Genomic DNA, 27,301 nt, shown 5'->3' with positions numbered 1-27,301 from the left:
ATAACAAGCGTTGTCTGAAAAGAAAAGTACCTCAATCTATAGATTGAGGTACAATATAATTTAGGATATATATTCAGTGATTTCAGACGTTTATTCAGTGTTGAAGTACAAATATCTGGCAACGCTGTACAACTTCACTAAAGTAACTAAAGTAACTTATTAATGAGTACGAATATTTATGGGATCCTGATAAAATTCAGTGGTACCTTTTTTAAAAAATCCAACAATGTTGAGTTTAAAATAAACAATACTAAATCTACAATAATCATATTTCAACTTTTATTATCACGTACTACCAGCGAGTCCGCCATTTTATTGAAATAAAACCGAAATGATTGAATGGTTTTTCATCGTTTGTCAATGATTTTCGATGGGGCCAAAAGATGTAATTGAGCGTCTCACACGAAGTGAAATGATCTGTTAAATAAATTTGGACAGAGGCCATTTCCCAACAGCTGCTTTCGTGGAAGTGAGAGCAGTAAATAGAGGGTGTCGGCACATACGAGGTAAACGTGATATATTTTATCAAGGCTACTGACAACTGCACTAGATAATATTATATAAGTCATTCGCTTACGAAATTATTTACATAGGAATTTTAATTATTGTATTGTCGTCCTGATTCAGAGATATGTGCATCGATTAAAATAAAAATCGAAAAACAAATATGAATAACGAAATTAGTATTTAATTACTGATCCTTAATTCTGATCCGATTCCTACGAAATTACAAACTCGATGGGAACAAAAATATTTCAAATGGATTATGAATTTTGTATTTATATTTCGAAACGTTGCTATTATAATATTGATCTCGTTATTAAATTAGTTCTTTTCAGTGCAGTTGACGTACTCCTTAGTCGCAATGGCTTAAATTTCCGCAAAAGGACGGATATTATTGGGGAAGTTGACACGGTATTATTACGTAAAAGTGGATAGTCTGCATTGGATTTTCAGTTGGTTTTTGTGGATGCAAACTTAAGTTGTGAATGAGTCATAAATACACCACAAAATTCTAGGGTTATGTTAACGTAATAATATAAAAATAGTATCAAGTAACATTGATTTACAATATCATATAATATGATTTAGATTAGAATTTTTTGATAATACTATTAATATATACAAAATTTTACGGAAAATCAATTATAATAAATTTCTTCGATTCGAATTGCTCGTTACGCCATCTATTAGTTGGGAATGATAATACCATCTTCAATAACAATCTAGTGGTAGTTACAAATTTTGACATAAATCATATAGCAACTATTCTATTATATTTGCACAACGTTGCCAGATTTAAAAAATAATATGGTGATTTAGGATACTTATATCATTTTTTAAAACTAAATTCGTTTATTTTATTTTAAAAACAATATGTTTTAACTATTTCTATTATTATTATTGTAGTAATTATAATAAAACGATTATAAATGTTGAAATATTTAGAAAAAGTTTTATGTGATAAATATTGATTTAAAATTTTAATGTCTATTAATTGAAATAACTTTGGTGTCAATGGCAACATCTCGAGTTACATTATAAATTGAAGGTTAAGTGCATTCTGTGTTTATTACTCATAAGGCCATTATTCAATGTTTGCCGTTAAGTTGTTTGTGTTTATATACAACCCTTTTTTGGTATCACCGTCAGAGAAGCATATTTAATATGTAAGTACGGTTAGGGATAATTTTAGTTACTCGGAAACTTATTTAAAACTTTTTAAACAGCTTGTACTTTATATCTGTCAACATCTCGTAATATTTCATTGCCGATCACTATTGATATAATGAATGGTTTCGAAGTAGATATATAATGACATTTGGGAAGTGTCAATAAATTAAAAAAAAAGTGTATATCGATGGTTGATGATGAAATTTCTCTTTTTTATTTTTTTTTTCATTATTTAAGAGAAGGTTTAAAAGAAAATATATATCGTAATAATTTAAAATGAATATACAGGTGAAGTCGAAACTTTACATTGGACCGATTTGTAAGCAAACAACTCGTTCAAAGGAATTCAAAGATGGATATAATAAATAAGTAATTTAATAGTGTTTTCAGAGTATTATAGATCCCAAATAAACAAACTTAAGACTAATAAACGTCACAATCGACGCAAACGCTTCCAATAAAAATGAAATCCAATCAAAGGGAAATATTTTGACAATATTTCCAAACACCAAATAACGGAAAACCAAATCTATTCCAAAACAAATAATTTAATTGTACGTAATACCACAAAATGATTCTATTACCTCGAAATCGACTTCAAAGAAATCTAATTTTATATTGTTTGGGTTCTATCAACGTGTACTAGAAAGTTTTATTTTAATGTTTATATCAATATCAAAACATCGATTAATCCACGATTTTTAAAACTTAACGTTAGCAACTGGTTAATTTAATTATAACGAAAATATATCAGGCATATTGATGAAATACAGTCCATCATTTTTGCGGTGAATAACCTCTGTATTGTCAATCGGTTAGAGGTTAGGTTAGTCCAAAGAACCAAGCGTTCAAAATGTCTCGAAACTTGCTAACTAATCAGTATCTAATGTAAATCTAAAGAAAATTTTCATCTATTTAAGTTTTGGATATAATTTTATTGAAAATTCTTCCTGTAGGATAATAATTATCCGAGGAATCATCCAGTTATTACTAGCTTAAGGAAATTACCTTAGAAACGAATTATTCTAGTAATTTTGGCGCCACCTAGTGAGGCAAAAAACATCAAAAACAACAAATTGAATCTTACTTTATAAAACGATAATCGTAAATAAGGAATCCATCATTAAAAATTGTACAGAGCCGTACTTAATACAACGAGCGAATATAAATTCAGTAAAATTAAACTCAATGATGAATTTGTTGCAGTTTTTGAGTTGCTTCTTCGTATAATGCTTTTCGAAATATAAATCTTGTACTAGAAGAGACTCATTTAGATAGTAAAAATTTGTGTTTAATGATACGAGGCGTATTTAACACACTATTTGCACATTTTCTTTGAACCAAGACTCGAAATGGGTTCCTCCAATATCCTGGCGATTATCCTTAACATTATTCGAACTGATAATGGTGGTTTTTTTCTTAAAAATGAGTGTATGAACGACATTTCACAAATTAGTGATTATTGTCAGATCGAAATATAATAAATTGAATAAGAGTAGTTTCAATCTGATGCAATTTAGAGAAATTTCGAGTTGGAACATGGGTTTCGATTCAGTTTTTGTTAGATAAACGACTTTGGGTCTATTTTTAACTATAATAAATATGACTCGACGACGACGTCGTCGTCTGACTGCTATAAAACAAGTGGTAAAATGCGTCGGTGTTGGAGACGCACTGTCTGACAATAAATTTTCCTTGTGGAAGAATCGTAATATTTAAAAATCGAATCACTACAATCGGACATGGAGAAGTTTTAACAACGAGATATCTCGAGAAACATTTGAGGAAAATATAATATAAGAATGGGCATCGATAGTTACGTCCACGAATCCCCAAGTTTTGAATTTGTTGTTTATCAAATTATTCTCCATTAAGATCTTTCGAACCAATTGTCTGTCGGAGCAGCAACTTTTTCTTCACGTATAGAAAAACGTCGACCCCGATTTTTTCGTACAGTAAACAAGAATTTTGACGTATTTCGAAGCACGACGATTGAAATTCTTCAAGTCAAAAATAACAGTGCGAAAACCTGACTAGAGATGGCTCTTCATCACCGAAAATCGAAACGAGTTGTTCGGTACAATCCTAGTGGTTCGATTTAGAAAAAAAATATATAAAATTTTGCTACTGAAGCCCCAACTTCATTTACTTGTTTTCCACGGAGATTTTTTGACACACTTGGATGGTTTTTCGTATCGGTACGAGTACGATTTCCGTGGCGCCTAAATTTGACTATTCCGTTTTGTAAATCGACTCAAAATAAGTCGAAAATGAGGAATAACATTTTCCGATATCTCGCTTCGTTTTCGAGATATCGATTCTTGAAGTTATAATCGAATGTTAGTTCAAAATTCGATAAATTGGGGAGAGTACGATTTCCGTGGCGAAGTGATTCAACATATTTCGCTCAATTAAGCCAAAATAAATCGAAAATGAAGAATGAAATTTTTCGATATCCCGCTTCGTTTTCGAGATATCGATACTTAAAGTTATAATCAAACGTTAATTCAAAATTCGATCAATTGGGGAGAGTACGATTTCCGTGGCGAAGTGATTCAACATATTTCGCTCAATTAAGCCAAAATAAATCGAAAATGAAGAATGAAATTTTTCGATATCTCGCTTCGTTTTCGAGATATCGATACTTAAAGTTATAATCAAACGTTAATTCAAAATTCGATCAATTGGGGAGAGTACGATTTCCGTGGCGAAGTGATTCAACATATTTCGCTCAATTAAGCCAAAATAAATCGAAAATGAAGAATGAAATTTTTCGATATCCCGCTTCGTTTTCGAGATATCGATACTTAAAGTTATAATCAAACGTTAATTCAAAATTCGATCAATTGGGGAGAGTACGATTTCCGTGGCGAAGTGATTCAACATATTTCGCTCAATTAAGCCAAAATAAATCGAAAATGAAGAATGAAATTTTTCGATATCCCGCTTCGTTTTCGAGATATCGATACTTAAAGTTATAATCAAACGTTAATTCAAAATTCGATCAATTGGGGAGAGTACGATTTCCGTGGCGAAGTGATTCAACATATTTCGCTCAATTAAGCCAAAATAAATCGAAAATGAAGAATGAAATTTTTCGATATCCCGCTTCGTTTTCGAGATATCGATACTTAAAGTTATAATCAAACGTTAATTCAAAATTCGATCAATTGGGGAGAGTACGATTTCCGTGGCGAAGTGATTCAACATATTTCGCTCAATTAAGCCAAAATAAATCGAAAATGAAGAATGAAATTTTTCGATATCTCGCTTCGTTTTCGAGATATCGATACTTAAAGTTATAATCAAACGTTAATTCAAAATTCGATCAATTGGGGAGAGTACGATTTCCGTGGCGAAGTGATTCAACATATTTCGCTCAATTAAGCCAAAATAAATCGAAAATGAAGAATGAAATTTTTCGATATCCCGCTTCGTTTTCGAGATATCGATACTTAAAGTTATAATCAAACGTTAATTCAAAATTCGATCAATTGGGGAGGGTACGATTTCCGTGGCGAAGTGATTCAACATATTTCGCTCAATTAAGCCAAAATAAATCGAAAATGAAGAATGAAATTTTTCGATATCCCGCTTCGTTTTCGAGATATCGATACTTAAAGTTATAATCAAACGTTAATTCAAAATTCGATCAATTGGGGAGAGTACGATTTCCGTGGCGAAGTGATTCAACATATTTCGCTCAATTAAGCCAAAATAAATCGAAAATGAAGAATGAAATTTTTCGATATCTCGCTTCATTTTCGAGATATCGATACTTAAAGTTATAATCAAATATGTTAGTTCAAAATTCGATAAATTGGGGAGGGTACGATTTCCGTGGCGAAGTGATTCAACATATTTCGCTCAATTAAGCCAAAATAAATCGAAAATGAAGAATGAAATTTTTCGATATTTCGCTTCGTTTTCGAGATATTTATTTTTATTTAATATTTGTATATAACCTAACCTAACCTAACCTAACTTTCTCGTGGTGCACTTTGAGTGTAAAAAGTTCAAAAATAGTAAATTTTTCACAACCAAAATTGTCTAAAAACATTTTTCTTCGCGTGAGGATTATTTTAGTTTTATTTTAATATTATTTTTTCATTATGAGGGGGCTTCGCCCCCTCGCCCCCAATTCTTTATGAAAATCATCAAATTATTCATGTATTTATCGTTTGTTAAGTTATATTCATCACAGAGTGATGAAATTTATCAAAAATATCTAATTTTTTTATAAAAATCTATTTTTTTTAATATAATTTTAGTGTTTCAAGATAAATAATATAAAAATTAAATAAAAAATCTTTAGTTTATTGAATTACAAGATTCATATTGAATTTGAAGTGATAAAATATTCATTTGAAACGAAATATTGAACGCCATCTGTTGTATATAAAGCAAATTTTGAACTAACATTCGATTATAACTTTAAGTATCCATATCTCGAATACGAAGCGAGATATCGAAAAAATTAATTCTTCATTTTCGATTAATTTTGGCCTAATTTAGTCAAATTTAGTTAAATCGCGGCACAATCCTCAATATTTATATATATAAAAATAAAATATAATTCTTAATTCTGATTAATGTATTCTACGTATACACAGAATATACAAATCTGGTTGTATAACATCAAAGATACAAATATTTTAGTTTTATTAGTACTATATCGTCTGGTTCTTATCTACATCAAACGTGTAATCAAAAACAGATTACGTAAATATCATTTTATTACTACAGGAAATCAAAATTTGTTAAAACTCAAACTAGAGCTAATTAATGTCACTTTGAAAAATATATGTTTTAAAAAAATAGTGATTCATCTTCTATTTTTTATCGTTGAACTATCCGTTTTGACATTTTACCAATTCGATAATTATTGTGTACGAACTGACCTAGAGATGGCGCTAGCTGCTTGAAAAAAACCCGTTGGATTAGAAAGTACACAAGTTTGAAGTTTGACAGCCGTCAATAGTGAACGTGTGCAAGATGGATGCCGCGTTGCACCGGAAACAAAAGAATAATCGAAACAATGGACTGAAGAGGGAGGACCGGGTTCAAAGAAAGCAAAGACCGTTCCATCTGCGGACAAGGTTATTGCGTCGGTTTTTTTTTGAGATAATTTTCATTGAAGTGTTGTTTCATCAGTTTAGTTCGCCAGATTTAGTCCCCTCGGATTATTTTTTGTTCCCAGACTAGAAAAAAAAACGGCTTGGTGGTAAAATATTTTCCAAAAATAGAGTTTTGTGTTTTCCTTTTTGGTTTTGCGTCAAGTGTTTGTAAAGTACATACCAATTGCTAATCAATTTGAAATATTAAGGGGTATAAAAACGCATTTTAATGAGTATTTTACACCCTCTTAAAACCCCTGCCGTTCGGTCGATAACCTATAAAAACTATGGCGAACGTTCGTGACCGAATGTATCGAAATAAAGACAAGAACTGGTTTGTACCGGTTCTAATTGTTTGTATAACGGATCAATTTTACATAAATTTCATAAGAAACTGTGAAAATCTACGAAATCGGAATTATGTTTCATTTTTCACAGGGACATTATTATTTCAATCGAAAAAAACGGCCGTTTTTGTATTTTTGTACCATACTACTCAACAGTTGTTGAAAATCACACCAATTTCGTGTTTAAGCTTTATCTGAACGAACTTGGCGAATGATTGTGCATTTTTTCGCATTGTAAAATATTGAGCCTCAACTAATTCTGAACGTGGATTTTTGAAATTGGAGAATTAGGCAAAAGGATTCAAAGATAAATAAGGAAGGAAGATTCAGAAGTTTTAATGAAATTTCTGCAGTTATCTTTCGTAGTTTGAAGATTCGCTCAAATTGAGTCGCACCACTCTCCACAAAGGAATGACATATCGAAGATGCGACTCAATAAGTACCTAATAAACTGTTAAGGAGGTGGATAACTTCAGTTTTTTGGAAACTGTTTTTTTAGATAAGATAATAAACGAAATAGGGCCCAGTACTGAGCCTTGGGGCACTCCACATTCTATTGGCTTGTAAGAAGGATTCTTTTTGAGGTAGAATTCTAGTAGGAGGCCTAAATATTAATACGAGGACGGTTCTAGAAGTACCTGGTCTTATTAAATGTTTTCTTTGTTGAGTCTGGTAGTATTAAAATGATTTTACTTATATGAACGAATTTTGTTTGATTCAAAACTTTTCTACAACACACAATATCCGATTTATGCTTGTAATTATTCAATTTGAACTTTTATATACGGGGTTTTCCGATAGGGACTTGACAGTTTCGAATTTAGTTTGTGAACGCACCTCTTCACTCAACGTCGAACTGTCACTGTCAATTTATTCGATAGACATAACCTATTCAACATGGTGAAGTACACCAGAGCGTTAACTCCGATTTTCGGTCGTAATTTTCGACCTAGTAGACAAGTTTAGTGAAAAATTTGGTCGAAGTGTCGAAAATATCGCTGCCGTTGAAACGTCCATAGCAAATGATAAAAATCAGTCAATTCCTCCAACATTGGAGGCGAAATAGCGGCCGTTTCGGCCGAAATGTCATGGAAAATTGGGTCCGACGAATCAGCCGCTGCAAACGTGCCCGCGGTGGCCGTACGAGCGAAGTCGAGTTCAAAAAAGTTGTCGCAATTCGGCGTACGCCGATTCTGGGGCGCCCAAGTGACTAGAAAGACTAATCTGGACGGACGCCATCCAGACTAGCAGAGATATTTATCGGAGAAGAATCGACGTCGACAGAAGTTACGTCACGGTATGATGAACTTCAAATGTCTACCGATTCCGGACGAGTCAGATGTTGGTGTTGTACGATATTTGATACAAAAAATTATCTTTTGAACGTTAGGAATCGAGGGTATTTAGAAACAGGTTTAAATTTATCACTACCCGTTTAATAATAATATTTACCGTATTTTTTTCTTGCAAAACTTTATATTTATTAACCATTCACTTTTCATCGAATTAGGATTAGGTTATAAATAATATTCTATTTTGAAAATTGATTTTGCTGACGTATTAACGGGTAAACTGCTTTAATAATTATCGTAAATTTGTTTAATAGTTAAAACAAAAACCGAAAATAAAATAATCTTTCGTACACGGCCTAATTTTACAGTTTACTAAATATAAATATACTATGCACTATTATAATATTTTCAAACATGTGTTGTTGAATTTATAATTGACTTTTAATTTACGATTCTTCCATAATAGGCCAGTTGTTATATTCCAATGACTGGCCTATAGTCCATTTTTCACGAGCGGATCGTGACAGTTGTTTGACGTCATAGAAAACGTCAATGTATTCGAACGCGTCGCGAAATATGGCGAGTCAACGGAGTTGACATGTGAAATATAGAGTGGAAAATAATAAATATGGGGCGGGGACATTTTAAATTTTAAAAATAGGTGGGCGAAAGCTGCATAAAAAGAATTTGGGTTAGGTAATATCGAGACTTTAGGCACAGGCAAAGCTCAGCGGATCAGATTTTTATCTTAAAAACAATTCAGAGCGTTTCGAGGTTTTAAAATACTTCTAATCAGTCGAAAATTTTCAATTTGCGTCTTTTTATTTCCTACCGGAAACTTTTAAGAAAATTAACAAACATATATGAATAAAATGAATGAATAACGTCTAAAAATCCACCCCGTCCGTTTATTTCATCCCTTCCAAGTATAATTAATTGAATATTGACCAAGTCGTTGTACTTTGAGAAATGTCAACTCGTAAACACGAGTTTTATATCATAATGTGTCACTATAAAAGGGTAGTTAGTACAAAATTAATTTAACGAAACAAATTGAACAGAAAAATCCATAATTTTAATGGAAAAAGTGAATAGGATATAGAAAAATCCAGAATCAAAGAAAAACCGTCCTTAAATACTGACCAAAATGCATCTGGGATGATGTACGTATCCGGTTTTCTTCCATCGCGATCTTTACCAACCGGTCATCTGATATTCCGTCCACGTGGTGTCTCCATGCCTTTCACCGATTTCTCGACCATCTCCCTACATCCTAGATGTCAAATATCTCCCTTATTTCATCGATTCTTTTGTGGTTTCACCACCCACTTCATTATTTAGGTTTCTATTACTTGTTAGGTTCGGTCCTAGATATTTGGGTTTCTTCAGGGATATTTGCATGTTAAAAGCTTTCGCTATTCGTTCAAACTCATCTTCTGTGATGATCCCTGCGTCATCCCATCCATTGTCCTCTTCCAGCTTATCCATTATGATGCTGAACAAGATCGTCGGGGCGAATCTTCCTTTTCTTCAATTGAGTTGAATCGTACCGTATCAAACGCTTCGGTGGGATCGATGAAGCATATTTAAGGTGTCTTATTGAAGTCTATAGTTTTTTCCGTAATTTGGCATCTATGGCAGATCTGTTTTTTCATTTTAGTCACAATTTGTTGTATTTTGATCTCTAAAATACTTCTCCCGTTTTCCCATATTGAATTTTGCGGTCTGTATGTACTGTATTAGCTTTTTTTTATACCTGATCAAATCCCATATTTTCTTATGACCCCCGTAGAGATAATTCTCCATATTACTCGAATATTTTTCCAAATTATATTTTTGTATCGAAATAGCATACAAAAAATTAATAGAAATGTTATTAAATGGTGTACGGATTGATTTTAAACAGTAGACAAAACTTCAATACGAGTTTTACGGGTGTAGAACCAAAAATTCTGAGTTTGAGCAGGAGCTGAGGCAGACAAAGACTCTTAAACTGAAGAAGATCTTTTATAGAAATCTTGTAGAAGCTCTGATACCTCAATGGACATCTGAAGACCAAAATATTTATTGATAAACCCGATAGTGAGGTTAGGTTACGTTGAAAAGCAAGAGTTGGGGTTTTATTGAGAAAATTGTGGCCTGTATTACAACAAAATCAAACTGTTGAATCGTAGAAATCTCTAAAATGCCTCTCCCGTTTTCCCATAGTGATTTTTGCGGTCCGTATGTACTGTATTAGCTTTTTTACTATTCCTGAGAAAATCCCATATTTTCTTATGACCCCCGTAGAGATAATTCTCCATATTACTCGAATATATTTTCAAATTATCTTTTTGTATCGAAATAGCATATAAAAAATTGATAGAAATGCTTTTGAATGGTGTACGGATTGATTTTAAACAGTAGACAAAACTTCAATACGAGTTTTACGGGTGTAGAACCAAAAATTCTGAGTTTGAGCAGGAGCTGAGACAGACAAACCCTGTCCAGGGAAACTTAAACCAAAGAAGATCTTCTGTAGAAATCTTGTCGAAGCTCTGTCACCTCAATGGACATCTGAAGACCAAAATATTTACTTTGGTAAACCCGATAGTGAGGTTAGGTAACGTTGAAAAGCAAGAGTTGGGATTTTTTTGAGAAAATTGTAGCCCAAATTAGATAAAAATCAAAATAAACGACAATTCTGTAGAGTTTTAGTAGATTTTGTACTTGAATGATATGATACAACGTTTTGATCAACTCTACCGGTTCAAATGAAATATAGTTGAGTTAAAACTTCGATAATGTTTTATTTAGTTATAAAATCACTCAAAATGGTCAAACTATTAATCTGTAAGGTACAAAAATCGTTATTTATACGTGGAAAATAATGAAAAATAAATTCGAAACGAAAGAAATATTTTGTTGTAATGAATCTAATCGCTATTTCATAATGCCGCTTAAACTCCTCGGGGCGGTCTTCAAAATGCGGCGGAAATCAATATCAAGTAAGCCCTGGCCGTATTCCACTATAGATTCCTATTATTTGTTGTAAGTTCTATGCTCTACTTTGGTGGATGTATGTCTGCCGACGTTGCATTTTCAAGACTTCGGCTGAAAGCTACAAACGGGGGTCGCGTATATACTTTGGAACTGAGGGTGTGTTATGAATGAGGGTGATATAATATGACGATCTGATTGAATTCATTCAAAAACTACAATTCGAAGTTAAAAAAATCGTATTTTTGAGTAGTTTTCACGGGTTAGATCATCGATCTTTTCATTTTCTTTTCGCTCTTTAGGTATTTGATTTGTGTCCTATGTATGGGGGTTTTCGTATACACTGCAGCCCAATTCTGCATGACCATGTGATTACAGCTGATCCTTCAATCCCACTTCATTCAAAAAGTCTATAATATGGGATGGTTCCGATTACCGGAGGTCTTCGTCTTCTATGTCTTACGCACCTCCCAGGTGTAGTGCTCTGGAGTTTATCCTTCGAAAGAATGTAGATAGAGGTTGATACGTTCCGCGGATCTACTCTGGTTATAGTTTCCCAGCTCTATTTGTGTCCTATAATATAATGGATTTTCCTTCTTTGTATTCCTCCCTTCGTTTTGATTTTGTTTCTGAAAACCTCCTCTTCAAATTATTTTTTAATTTTCTTTTTTAGTGTTTCAATTTCTTTATCTACTTTGTTTATTATACTTTTATATGCCTCTTTGTTTACTTCACTTGCATTCAATCATTTTCTATCTCACTTTCGAAGAGTTTTCGTCAAGGTTATTGAGCAAATCGATTAGGGATTTTCGGATGGAAATACAAAGGTTCCAAGTGAAGTTTTAAGATGTAGCAACACTGTAATGGACTTGTATTAACTCGCTTTGACTTTTGGCGATGAAATACGATCTGAAGTACTTGTTTTTAATCATTTTCTATCTCACTTTCGAAGAGTTTTCGTCAAGGTTATTGAGCAAATCGATTAGGGATTTTCGGATGAAGATACAAAGGTTCCCAGTGAAGTTTTGAGATGTGGCAACACTGTAATGGACTTGTATTAACTCGCTTTGACTTTTGGCGATGAAATACGATCTGAAGCACTTGTTTTTAATCATTTTCTATCTCACTTTTGAAGAGTTTTCGTCAAGGTTATTGAGCAAATCGATTAGGGATTTTCGGATGAAGATACAAAGGTTCCCAGTGAAGTTTTGAGATGTGGCAACACTGTAATGGACTTGTATTAACTCGCTTTGACTTTTGGCGATGAAATACGATCTGAAGCAACCGGTATTCCGAATTAAATCGTGGTCGCGCTGCGTTACAAGATGAATTTCGTAGTTGGCGTCCAAAATGGTTTGTTGTACCAGAAAACATCGATTGAAATTCGCTTCGCATTCGTCCGTTATCATTTGCCCGTTTCTAAATCCGTTTTTGGATTTTGTATAAAAAAAGTTGGTTATATTTTTAAACAACTCGCATCCCACGATTTTTTTAATAAATAAATTCCGCAACTTAGTTTAGTAATCATTAACATTCCTTTATTTAGAAGGGAATCCGTAAATCTTCCGACTCCCCTATTGAAATCCGGCGTAGAGGGTGCAAAACTATGCCCCAAATGCATACTAAATAATCAATTACTTTCCACAATCGCTTAATGGTACAGCGCCGCTTTAAAATAATCGTCGGTGCGCCATTATGCTAAGCAATAATAACTTCGCCGAAATTGTGCCGAAATTGCGCGCTGCCTATTGTTGTTTCTTGCGATGCCGAAAGTTCCAGGCATTATTCATACCCTTGAACATCAATCACTTTTACACAGTATCGGACTAGCTCCATAAAAAATTTTATTCTCGTTAAATTATTTCTAATAATTCATGACGGAAACTAAATATAGAGGGCGTGTTTTATGTAATGCCCGGTTTACACGTACACACACGTCAATTCAAACATGTTTAAAGCAGTCGTGGCATCTAGGTATATACAGGGTGTCCCAAGACGAATTAAAACTATCTGTATATGGCAGAATATTTATAGTAAAATCATGAAAATTTCTACGTTTGGGTTTTCGGATACGATCTTTTTAACTGAAATATTTTTGACTTCTGGTTCTACCGGAAATTGACTAGAACTTTGTTATTTTACATAAAACACCTTGTATATTAATACATTTTTGAAATCTACGCAAAATTTTAGTATAATTTTGTCTAAAAACTTTTTTATAAAAATGTATACTTTTTGAGTTATTAATTTTTTTGTAAAAAATTTGACCGTTGCACACCCTTATAAATTATTTTTTTACCAAGATACCCTTAAAGATATGAAAATGATTTCTATTCGGTTACTTTAAACAAGGTAAGACGTATTTGAATCTATATTTAAAAATTCTTTATTTTATACAGGGTGTGTATAAAAAGTGTTCAAAGTTTAACTTCATAAATATTGAATTTCTTCATTTTTTTAAATGGAACCACCCGGTTTTTTCTATTTTAATGCATTTAGAGGTAAAAAATAAAGCAAATTCATGTAAGTTTCCTATACTTTAACCTTACCGTTATCCAGATATTAAATGTTTAATGATTATGTAAATTTGCGTGAATTTTATAAAAATTTAAAGAAAACATTTAATATTTGGATAACGTTAAAGTTTAGGTATAGGAAAGTGTACATGAATTTACCTTATTTTTCATCCCCGAATGCATTAAAATAGAAAAAACCGGGTGGTTCCATTTAAAAAAATGAAGAAATTCAATATTTATGAAGTTAAACTTTGAACACTTTTTATACACACCCTGTATAAAATGAAAAGTGTTTCAACATATATTCAAATACGTGTGACCTTGCTAAAAGCGACCGAATAGAAACCAATTTCATATATTTTAGGGTATCTTCGTAAAAAAATAGTTTATAAGGGTTAAATTTTTTACAAAAAAAATTAATAACTCAAAAAGTATGCATTTTTCGAAAAAAGTTTTTAGACAAAAGTATACTAAAATTGTAGATCATAAAATTATCTACAAAAAACGTATTAATATTTTTTCCCTACGAGCCACTGTTTCTGAGATATAACGTGGTAAATTTGGAAATTTACACCATACCTGCATTTCTAAAAATTTACGGAAAACTTTTAATATCTGGATAACGGTAAGGTTTAGGTATAGGAAATTATACATGAATTTACCTTATTTTTTACCCCTGAATGCATTGAAATAGAAAAAACCGGGTGGTTCTATTTAAAAAAATGAAGAAATTCAATATTTATGAAGTTAAACTTTGAACACTTTTCATACACACCCTGTATAAAATAAAAAGTTTTTAAATATATATTCAAATACGTCTAACCTTGCTTAAAGCAACCGCATAGAAACCGTTTTCATATCTTTAAAGGTATCATCGTAAAAAAATAATTTATAAGGGTCTGCAACTGTCAAATTTTTTACAAAAAAATTAATAACTCAAAAAGTATGCATTTTTCGAAAAAAGTTTTTACACAAAGTTATACTAAAATTTCACGTACTATCCAAAAATGTATTAATATACAAGGTGTTTCAAGTAAAATAACAAAGTTATAGTCAATTTCGGCCATCTTTAACAATATTTTAGTTGAACGATACAGCGTTTTTTTTTTGATATTGCAATTGAGATATGACGTTCCGAAGACACCAAATCTTCATTTAAATTCATTAGGAAAGATCTATCAAAATTGGCCGAATCTACCGCACAAATTAGCCGAAACGTCGAGTACGAACTGCGTCTGAGAATCAGTATTTGGACAAAGCGAAGAGAAATAAAAGCTACAAATCTTGTTAAGTTACTAGTGGAATAAAGAACGTTTAAATCACTTCGAATTGCAGAGAAATCTCCAGTTTTAGTTGAACCACATTCTGTGAAAGAGACTCGCGATTAGACTGGAAAACTCGTACCGAATCAAGCGTTTCGTACCGCCAGATAAAGTTAATTTCTTGAAAATATCATTAACGGGATTGTTTCTAATCTGTTACAGTTGGATCCCAATCATTTCATTGATATTTAAACTTGATTTTATTCGTTTCAATATTGTGACACTTAACGGCTGTCATACAATTCGCTTGAATAATTCACAATAAAATAAACAACTATAAGATGTTTCAATCAATGCCGATATAAAATCAACATCATAACGTTAATAAATGTCGTAGATTTTACGAGTTTCAAATGAAGAAACCATTAATACAAAATTAAAACAGTCGCTAAAATCGATTTCAAAAAGGTTGACGAACCAGCTGCAAAAACGAAAAATCTTTTTGTTTAAAATAACAAAAAAAGCTCGGAAACGAAAAAGTAGTTGTTGTTTTAGCGAATAAAAATCATTAGATAACAAAAATACGGTTCTTCGTACTAAAAAAACCCAAATTTAATTATAGCCACGTGTCCTTGGCGAATCTATTAGAAATCGTCTGGCGGTGCGGCCCATACGATCGAAATTAATTTCCAAACAACTCAAAACTCGTAAACAGAATAGAACAAATGATATGAATTCCGCATTTTTCAAATCTAAACCGCTCTAACTAAATCTGAACCATATGGTTTTATAAAATTAGTTTTGCATATTATAAAACTTGAAATACAACTTTTATATATCAAATTTATAGAAACGCACATAAAATATGTGATTCTACTCGAGTGTAAAGTATCTTTACTGATCATCTTCATCTTTATTTGTTAAGGAAACCATTCTTCTATAATTATACAAACTTTTCATCAACGTTACCGTTAAACTAGTGGTAGGTAAATGAATGAACTAACTGGTTTGTTTCTGAGCTGAATTTTTTGGTTTATTGACGGAATTCGTTGAGTGTCTACACATACACAAGTAATCAAGCAAAAAAGGCCGTTTGAATTGCTACCTCATGCGCCCTATACGCCAGATTTAGCCCTCTCGGTTTATTTTCTGATAAAATGTTTCGGTGGTTGAAGATTTTCCAAAAATTTGTATGCCAAGGACTGAAAATTCTACTTTGATTCTGAAAATTGTTACTATCTAACAAAGATCCAAAACTTTTTCAATTACACCGAGGAAAGAAAATAAATAATAGAGAATAACAAACATTTTATTTATTGAACAATATATAATTTGTTTCTTTTCCTTCATCATTCATTAATTTAGACAAATAATTTCAGAAAATTGAAAAATTAATACAAAATCATCGAAGTGAAACTGTCAACTGTCAATATTGAAGTGGCTAGAGTCACTCCGGAGCGTCCCGAAAGTGTTTTGCAATACGGAACTGTCAGTTTCACTACACGGAACACTAAAAACGCAACTTTCGGTATGTCAATGAATACAGAACGAACAACAATCAGATGGGATTTAATATTGGGAAACATTAGACTGAGATGAGTTTGATAGAAATCCACGAATATCGATTAAAAAATGTTGTTATCTGCTAGACGTGTTTGTTCAATTCTTAGAACGATAGTTAATAATAAAAATAACAGAAAATATTCATTCATTCATCGTTATTCATTAATTTAGACGAATAATTTCAGAAAATTGAAAAATTAATACAAAATCATCGAAGTGAAACTGTCAACTGTCAACATTGAAGTGGCTAGAGTCACTCCAGTGCGTCCCGAAAGTGTTTTGCAATACGGAACTGTCAGTTTCACTACACGGAACACTAAAAACGCAACTTTCGGTATGTCAATGAATACAGAACGAACAACAATCAGATGGGATTTAATATTGGGAAACATTAGACTGAGATGAGTTTGATAGAAATCCACGAATATCGATTAAAAAATGTTGTTATCTGCTAGACGTGTTTGTTCAATTCTTAGAACGATAGTTAATAATAAAAATAACAGAAAATATTCATTCATTCATCGTTATTCATTAATTTAGACGAATAATTTCGGAAAATTGAAAAATTAATACAAAATCATCGAAGTGAAACTGTCAACTGTCAACATTGAAGTGGCTAGAGTCACTCCGGAGCGTCCCGAAAGTGTTTTGAAATACGGAACTGTCAGTTTCACTACACGGAACACTAAAAACGCAACTTTCGGTATGTCAATGAATACAGAACGAACAACAATCAGATGGGATTTAATATTGGGAAACATTAGACTGAGATGAGTTTGATAGAAATCCACGAATATCGATTAAAAAATGTTGTTATCTGCTAGACGTGTTTGTTCAATTCTTAGAACGATAGTTAATAATAAAAATAACAGAAAATATTCATTCATTCATCGTTATTCATTAATTTAGACGAATAATTTCAGAAAATTGAAAAATTAATACAAAATCATCGAAGTGAAACTGTCAACTGTCAATATTGAAGTGGCTAGAGTCACTCCGGAGCGTCCCGAAAGTGTTTTGCAATACGGAACTGTCAGTTTCACTACACGGAACACTAAAAACGCAACTTTCGGTATGTCAATGAATACAGAACGAACAACAATCAGATGGGATTTAATATTGGGAAACATTAGACTGAGATGAGTTTGATAGAAATCCACGAATATCGATTAAAAAATGTTGTTATCTGCTAGACGTGTTTGTTCAATTCTTAGAACGATAGTTAATAATAAAAATAACAGAAAATATTCATTCATTCATCGTTATTCATTAATTTAGACGAATAATTTCGGAAAATTGAAAAATTAATACAAAATCATCGAAGTGAAACTGTCAACTGTCAACATTGAAGTGGCTAGAGTCACTCCGGAGCGTCCCGAAAGTGTTTTGAAATACGGAACTGTCAGTTTCACTACACGGAACACTAAAAACGCAACTTTCGGTATGTCAATGAATACAGAACGAACAACAATCAGATGGGATTTAATATTGGGAAACATTAGACTGAGATGAGTTTGATAGAAATCCACGAATATCGATTAAAAAATGTTGTTATCTGCTAGACGTGTTTGTTCAATTCTTAGAACGATAGTTAATAATAAAAATAACAGAAAATATTCATTCATTCATCGTTATTCATTAATTTAGACGAATAATTTCAGAAAATTGAAAAATTAATACAAAATCATCGAAGTGAAACTGTCAACTGTCAATATTGAAGTGGCTAGAGTCACTCCGGAGCGTCCCGAAAGTGTTTTGCAATACGGAACTGTCAGTTTCACTACACGGAACACTAAAAACGCAACTTTCGGTATGTCAATGAATACAGAACGAACAACAATCAGATGGGATTTAATATTGGGAAACATTAGACTGAGATGAGTTTGATAGAAATCCACGAATATCGATTAAAAAATGTTGTTATCTGCTAGACGTGTTTGTTCAATTCTTAGAACGATAGTTAATAATAAAAATAACAGAAAATATTCATTCATTCATCGTTATTCATTAATTTAGACGAATAATTTCGGAAAATTGAAAAATTAATACAAAATCATCGAAGTGAAACTGTCAACTGTCAATATTGAAGTGGCTAGAGTCACTCCGGAGCGTCCCGAAAGTGTTTTGCAATACGGAACTGTCAGTTTCACTACACGGAACACTAAAAACGCAACTTTCGGTATGTCAATGAATACAGAACGAACAACAATCAGATGGGATTTAATATTGGGAAACATTAGACTGAGATGAGTTTGATAGAAATCCACGAATATCGATTAAAAAATGTTGTTATCTGCTAGACGTGTTTGTTCAATTCTTAGAACGATAGTTAATAATAAAAATAACAGAAAATATTCATTCATTCATCGTTATTCATTAATTTAGACAAATAATTTCGGAAAATTGAAAAATTAATACAAAATCATCGAAGTGAAACTGTCAACTGTCAATATTGAAGTGGCTAGAGTCACTTCGGAGCGTCCCGAAAGTGTTTTGCAATACGGAACTGTCAGTTTCACTACACGGAACACTAAAAACGCAACTTTCGGTATGTCAATGAATACAGAACCAACAACAATCAGATGGGATTTAATATTGGGAAACATTAGACTGAGATGAGTTTGATAGAAATCCACGAATATCGATTAAAAAATGTTGTTATCTGCTAGACGTGTTTGTTCAATTCTTAGAACGATAGTTAATAATAAAAATAACAGAAAATATTCATTCATTCATCGTTATTCATTAATTTAGACGAATAATTTCGGAAAATTGAAAAATTAATACAAAATCATCGAAGTGAAACTGTCAACTGTCAATATTGAAGTGGCTAGAGTCACTTCGGAGCGTCCCGAAAGTGTTTTGCAATACGGAACTGTCAGTTTCACTACACGGAACACTAAAAACGCAACTTTCGGTATGTCAATGAATACAGAACGAACAACAATCAGATGGGATTTAATATTGGGAAACATTAGACTGAGATGAGTTTGATAGAAATCCACGAATATCGATTAAAAAATGTTGTTATCTGCTAGACGTGTTTGTTCAATTCTTAGAACGATAGTTAATAATAAAAATAACAGAAAATATTCATTCATTCATCGTTATTCATTAATTTAGACAAATAATTTCGGAAAATTGAAAAATTAATACAAAATCATCGAAGTGAAACTGTCAACTGTCAATATTGAAGTGGCTAGAGTCACTTCGGAGCGTCCCGAAAGTGTTTTGCAATACGGAACTGTCAGTTTCACTACACGGAACACTAAAAACGCAACTTTCGGTATGTCAATGAATACAGAACCAACAACAATCAGATGGGATTTAATATTGGGAAACATTAGACTGAGATGAGTTTGATAGAAATCCACGAATATCGATTAAAAAATGTTGTTATCTGCTAGACGTGTTTGTTCAATTCTTAGAACGATAGTTAATAATAAAAATAACAGAAAATATTCATTCATTCATCGTTATTCATTAATTTAGACGAATAATTTCGGAAAATTGAAAAATTAATACAAAATCATCGAAGTGAAACTGTCAACTGTCAATATTGAAGTGGCTAGAGTCACTTCGGAGCGTCCCGAAAGTGTTTTGCAATACGGAACTGTCAGTTTCACTACACGGAACACTAAAAACGCAACTTTCGGTATGTCAATGAATACAGAACCAACAACAATCAGATGGGATTTAATATTGGGAAACATTAGACTGAGATGAGTTTGATAGAAATCCACGAATATCGATTAAAAAATGTTGTTATCTGCTAGACGTGTTTGTTCCATTCATAGAATGGTAGTTAACAATAGAAATAACGTGGTTCTGAGCAAATCTTGGGAAATACGAAAACCGGCCACAAGATGGCAGCTTGTATGGAGCTAAAAGGAGACCTGAGACATCCATAACATAAACATCAAATCTTAATCTGAACTGAGATCAAAATTATTAAAAAACTTTTTATTTTTGTTTCAGCAACCGGATTTGACCCGTCTAAACCGTTTTACATTCCGAATCAATCCATAGACTTGTTAGTTGCATTGGGGGAATACAGTAAAAGTTGGCTGGGAGTGGAAAGAATTGACAGCCCGGCCCCGCCTGACGTAATCAACACCTTCACGTCGCATACAAGGTTGGCCTATGTATTAGAAGGTAATTTTTATTAACAGAAACATTTATCTGATTAAGTTTTCACTTAAGTGCCCTGCCCCACTGCAATTTCCGCCGATTAAGATTTATGATCGAAGCGAGTATGTGGGACGGAAATTCACGATGAAGAACCGAGTGGAATACTGTCAAATGTCAACTGTTCGAAATAATTGCTGGAAAAGTCTCCATTGATAACGAAAGTTTTTATATTTAAATAAAGTGTCTGACAAATTATTTTTTATTATAAATGACAAGTTTTATCATAAAATAAAATGTGGAAAAACTTGTGAATCCTCTAAATATCTAGAAAAAATATCCCGACACGTTTTTTTTTTTATCTTTAGAACCAGTTGAAAGGGTTGTAATGCTTATTGTACACAATGTCTTGTTAAAGCACTTTACGATGCTTTCAAAAGGTGCCAATTAAGCACTAAACAACATAAATTAACTTAAAATCGATACGGTTTCATTTTATTTAGGGCATCATATTATAATTTACTTTGCCAAAGTGTCGTGTTGGATTTTGAGGAAACTCAAACGATTCTCCGTTACCAAATTGATTTTGTCGGTGGATAGGGTATGCCCCAGATGTAATATAATTTAGACGAGATTAATCATTCATTTAGAATTCTTAAACAAAACAAAATGGAAACATTTTTCATTTTATTTTAACGTGGAAAAGATTGAGTGTCAGAAAACGTGGTATATCATACAAAATGGTGGAGAAAAAATCGATTGTTTTGAATTACCTTTTAGGCTGTTAATACTCGACATGTAATTTCTAAATTTACTCGAAAATTCCTTATTCACATGATATATCAGTCGGTTATAACTATTTTTTGATCTAGTACCGTGTCCTTTTGTAATTAACGCTTCAAAAATGTCGATTTTTGTAGGGATTCGTCAACAATTATCCTCAATAGGAACCCGGCCAAAAACGAGGTTAATCCTCTAAATATTTCTTTAGTTTCTTCAATTCTTCTTACAAATCTGGTTTATCGTGATTTGAAAATCTACCCAAAACACTTTTCCTTCAAACAGTCCATCGAAATGACGTTTCTGCTAAGTTTGTTGTCAATTTTCCAATCTCGATCATACTCAATCGGCTACTTCGACGTGACACGTCACTAACTTGTCCCAACAGCTCAAATTTTTCCACCAATTTGTGTATTGCAGTCCGAGAAGGTGCTTCACGTCGACCCGAAAATGTTTTAGTTTTACGAACCGTCTCTGTCAAACTTTCACCATTATTATAGTGAATTTTAATGATTTCAATGCGTTGTTGAACGCATTTTCATTAATGGCGTTCATTTCTACTTGTCAAATGTCAAAAAATGACAGCTTCAAAAGTGACATTTACCGAAATAGCGCGCTGTTCAAAATAACACCTCTTATTGGAAAACCCTTTATATAGATCTCCAAGTTTCATCTATTTTCTGGAAAAACCAGTTAGTTAAACGACTTTCCAAATTAATTATAAATAATTCCAGTTTTCCGTACAGATTCCACCCAAATTTGAAATATTTAAATAACGGGCGGCTGCTGTGGCCGCTTCCGCCATATTTTTAAATGATATCGAATTCAAAAAGTATTCATTTTATAGACTTTTTTCGAAAGTTACGAATCAATTTTGTATATATTACACAGAAACAGTCGATTGCTCTTTTGAATAAAGTAGGAATGAACTACTGGGTGATTTGCGATAGTTGAATGATTTATTTTCTTCATAAAATCATTTTCTTCGAATAAATCTATCAAAAACTTAGCCAACAGATCATTTTTATTAATATCTTCCAACCTAAACTTGATCGGATTTTACGAGGGTTGTTTTTAATTTTTCGATGGCTTCTTGAAGTGACGTAATCCGCGCATCTTTTGTTCGACACGTCAATGTAAAGATGTCATTGACGCCACCTATTGTTCGACTGTGAAAACTTAAAAGACTCTGTGTTATTGTGGTAGAAACAATTTTGTATTATTTCTATTATTTAATTCATTTTTTTTTACGAAATTATTTCGAATTAATTTGATTCCAAACTCAAATTCATTTTTGATTTTTCGACTAAAACATTTCTCAACAATTTGACATCTTGCGACGGTATCACATGATTGTTGTTACCAACTGACAGACCAAAATGTTCCTAACAAGTGACATTTTCTAATTCAATCAAATCTCTATTATTTATTCCGAATCTACTTTCATTATTCACGTTTATGTTTTTAATTTAAAATAATGAATCTTTAATAGTAATAATAATGAACAATTCGTTATTAAATGTGTGTATTGCAACGATTTTCAAGTCGTACTCGTTCGGAATTGATTCTAATTATAACCCAACAAAATTTGTCTCTCGATTCGTGTTTTCTTATAATAAAGCAAATTCAGTGAAATAAAATTGATTAGTACGACTTGAAATACATAATAAATAAATTTCGGTATTCATATATTGTGTTTAAAAGTAAAAGTTTAAAATTTTGTATTTCGAGGTTATGTTTATACACCTCAGCTTTCCGTCTACGGTTTTAAGTTATTTCTTCGAACAATTTTGTGATTTTATTGTTGTTTTCTCGTTCATAGTGATTTTTGAATAATTTTGTCTGTTAAGGATAAGCATATTATACAGTAAGTACAATTGTTAAAAATCAGAAATTATTATTAATATTCTAATCCATTTTATCCATATTTATAAATTATAAAATATATATTATGATACAGTGTGAAAAAGTAAACAGAATAAAATATAAAGAAACTTATAATTCGTATACTGAGTGACCTAGAAAAGTCCCGAGTTTTTTCCATTTACATTCAACTTTCATAAATACCTAGAAATACGAAATTTTTCAACGTTTTTTCTTTAAAATCGGAGTAAATTTCGTAATATTTTGCATTTGATATAAATATAATTTGAAACATATATTCCAGATCCGGTTTCAACATTTTTTTTCGAAATTTTCTTATATATATATTATAAACTTACAAAAAACGATTTTAAAGGCATAAATACTAAAAAAAACTGTGAAATTTCCTAATTTTATGCAATTTAATAACGATTTTAGGTAATATCGACATAAATTTTCCCAAAAATCGATTTTTACTTTACAGTTTTCGCAGTTCACGCAAATACCCACTCAACAAAAACATTTAGATATTTTCGAAATACGAAATTTTTCAACGTTTTTTCTTTAAAATCGGAGTAAATTTCGTAATATTTTGCATTTGATATAAATATAATTTGAAACATATATTCCAGATCCGGTTTCAACATTTTTTTTCGAAATTTTCTTATATATATATTATAAACTTACAAAAAACGATTTTAAAGGCATAAATACTAAAAAAAACTGTGAAATTTCCTAATTTTATGCAATTTAATAACGATTTTAGGTAATATCGACATAAATTTTCCCAAAAATCGATTTTTACTTTACAGTTTTCGCAGTTCACGCAAATACCCACTCAACAAAAACATTTAGATATTTTCGAAATACGAAATTTTTCAACGTTTTTTCTTTAAAATCGGAGTAAATTTCGTAATATTTTGCATTTGATATAAATATAATTTGAAACATATATTCCAGATCCGGTTTCAACATTTTTTTTCGAAATTTTCTTATATATATATTATAAACTTACAAAAAACGATTTTAAAGGCATAAATACTAAAAAAAACTGTGAAATTTCCTAATTTTATGCAATTTAATAACGATTTTAGGTAATATCGACATAAATTTTCCCAAAAATCGATTTTTACTTTACAGTTTTCGCAGTTCACGCAAATACCCACTCAACAAAAACATTTAGATATTTTCGAAATACGAAATTTTTCAACGTTTTTTCTTTAAAATCGGAGTAAATTTCGTAATATTTTGCATTTGATATAAATATAATTTGAAACTTATATTCCAGATCCGGTTTCAACATTTTTTTTTTCGAAATTTTCTTATATATATATTATAAACTTACAAAAAACGATTTTAAAGGCATAAATACTAAAAAAAACTGTGAAATTTCCTAATTTTATGCAATTTAATAACGATTTTAGGTAATATCGACATAAATTTTCCCAAAAATCGATTTTTACTTTACAGTTTTCGCAGTTCACGCAAATACCCACTCAACAAAAACATTTAGATATTTTCGAAATACGAAATTTTTCAACGTTTTTTCTTTAAAATCGGAGTAAATTTCGTAATATTTTGTATTTGATAGAAATATAATTTGAAACTTATATTCCAGATCCGGTTTCAACATTTTTTTTTCGAAATTTTCTTATATATATATATTATAAACTTACAAAAAACGATTTTAAAGGCATAAATACTAAAAAAAACTGTGAAATTTCCTAATTTTATACAGTTTAATAACGATTTTAGGTAATATCGACATAAATTTTCCCAAAAATCGATTTTTACTTTACAGTTTTCGCAGTTCACGCAAATACCCACTCAACAAAAACATTTAGATATTTTCGAAATACGAAATTTTTCAACGTTTTTTCTTTAAAATCGGAGTAAATTTCGTAATATTTTGTATTTGATAGAAATATAATTTGAAACTTATATTCCAGATCCGGTTTCAACATTTTTTTTTCGAAATTTTCTTATATATATATATTATAAACTTACAAAAAACGATTTTAAAGGCATAAATACTAAAAAAAACTGTGAAATTTCCTAATTTTATACAGTTTAATAACGATTTTAGGTAATATCGACATAAATTTTCCCAAAAATCGATTTTTACTTTACAGTTTTCGCAGTTCACGCAAATACCCACTCAACAAAAACATTTAGATATTTTCGAAATACGAAATTTTTCAACGTTTTTTCTTTAAAATCGGAGTAAATTTCGTAATATTTTGCATTTGATATAAATATAATTTGAAACGTATATTCCAGATCCGGTTTCAACATTTTTTTTTTTTCGAAATTTTCTTATATATATATTATAAACTTACAAAAAACGATTTTAAAGGCATAAATACTAAAAAAAAACTGTGAAATTTCCTAATTTTATGCAGTTTAATAACGATTTTAGGTAATATCGACATAAATTTTCCCAAAAATCGATTTTTACTTTACAGTTTTCGCAGTTCACGCAAGTACCAACTTAACAAAAACATTTAGATATTTTCGAAATACGAAATTTTTCAACGTTTTTTCTTTAAAATCGGAGTAAATTTCGTAATATTTTGTATTTGATAGAAATATAATTTGAAACTTATATTCCAGATCCGGTTTCAACATTTTTTTTTCGAAATTTTCTTATATATATATATTATAAACTTACAAAAAACGATTTTAAAGGCATAAATACTAAAAAAAACTGTGAAATTTCCTAATTTTATACAGTTTAATAACGATTTTAGGTAATATCGACATAAATTTTCCCAAAAATCGATTTTTACTTTACAGTTTTCGCAGTTCACGCAAATACCCACTCAACAAAAACATTTAGATATTTTCGAAATACGAAATTTTTCAACGTTTTTTCTTTAAAATCGGAGTAAATTTCGTAATATTTTGTATTTGATAGAAATATAATTTGAAACTTATATTCCAGATCCGGTTTCAACATTTTTTTTTCGAAATTTTCTTATATATATATATTATAAACTTACAAAAAACGATTTTAAAGGCATAAATACTAAAAAAAACTGTGAAATTTCCTAATTTTATACAGTTTAATAACGATTTTAGGTAATATCGACATAAATTTTCCCAAAAATCGATTTTTACTTTACAGTTTTCGCAGTTCACGCAAATACCCACTCAACAAAAACATTTAGATATTTTCGAAATACGAAATTTTTCAACGTTTTTTCTTTAAAATCGGAGTAAATTTCGTAATATTTTGTATTTGATAGAAATATAATTTGAAACTTATATTCCAGATCCGGTTTCAACATTTTTTTTTCGAAATTTTCTTATATATATATATTATAAACTTACAAAAAACGATTTTAAAGGCATAAATACTAAAAAAAACTGTGAAATTTCCTAATTTTATACAGTTTAATAACGATTTTAGGTAATATCGACATAAATTTTCCCAAAAATCGATTTTTACTTTACAGTTTTCGCAGTTCACGCAAATACCCACTCAACAAAAACATTTAGATATTTTCGAAATACGAAATTTTTCAACGTTTTTTCTTTAAAATCGGAGTAAATTTCGTAATATTTTGCATTTGATATAAATATAATTTGAAACTTATATTCCAGATCCGGTTTCAACATTTTTTTTTTCGAAATTTTCTTATATATATATTATAAACTTACAAAAAACGATTTTAAAGGCATAAATACTAAAAAAAAACTGTGAAATTTCCTAATTTTATGCAGTTTAATAACGATTTTAGGTAATATCGACATAAATTTTCCCAAAAATCGATTTTT

General features: G+C 30.9%; 1 protein-coding gene across 6 annotated transcripts in view; it reads left to right on the top strand.

The window, feature by feature from the left end:
* Nucleotides 1–27,301, top strand: part of LOC130895141 (protein kinase C-binding protein NELL2-like) — a 66,032-nt gene that overhangs the window by 13,173 nt on the left and 25,558 nt on the right. For 5 of the 6 annotated variants that reach the window (XM_057802310.1, XM_057802309.1, XM_057802308.1 and 2 more), the window contains exon 2: nt 20,729–20,905. In XM_057802310.1, coding sequence (XP_057658293.1) covers nt 20,729–20,905 — 177 coding nt within the window. Of the gene's footprint in view, nt 1–1,594; nt 1,671–20,728; nt 20,906–27,301 lie in introns of those variants that run through there. The other variant, XM_057802311.1, reaches the window with a different exon arrangement.

Source organism: Diorhabda carinulata, chromosome 6 (assembly GCF_026250575.1).
Source record: "Diorhabda carinulata isolate Delta chromosome 6, icDioCari1.1, whole genome shotgun sequence".
Lineage (NCBI taxonomy): Eukaryota > Metazoa > Arthropoda > Insecta > Coleoptera > Chrysomelidae > Diorhabda > Diorhabda carinulata.
The sequence above is the reverse complement of the archived record's forward strand: the minus strand, read 5'-3'. Positions and strand labels throughout refer to the sequence as shown.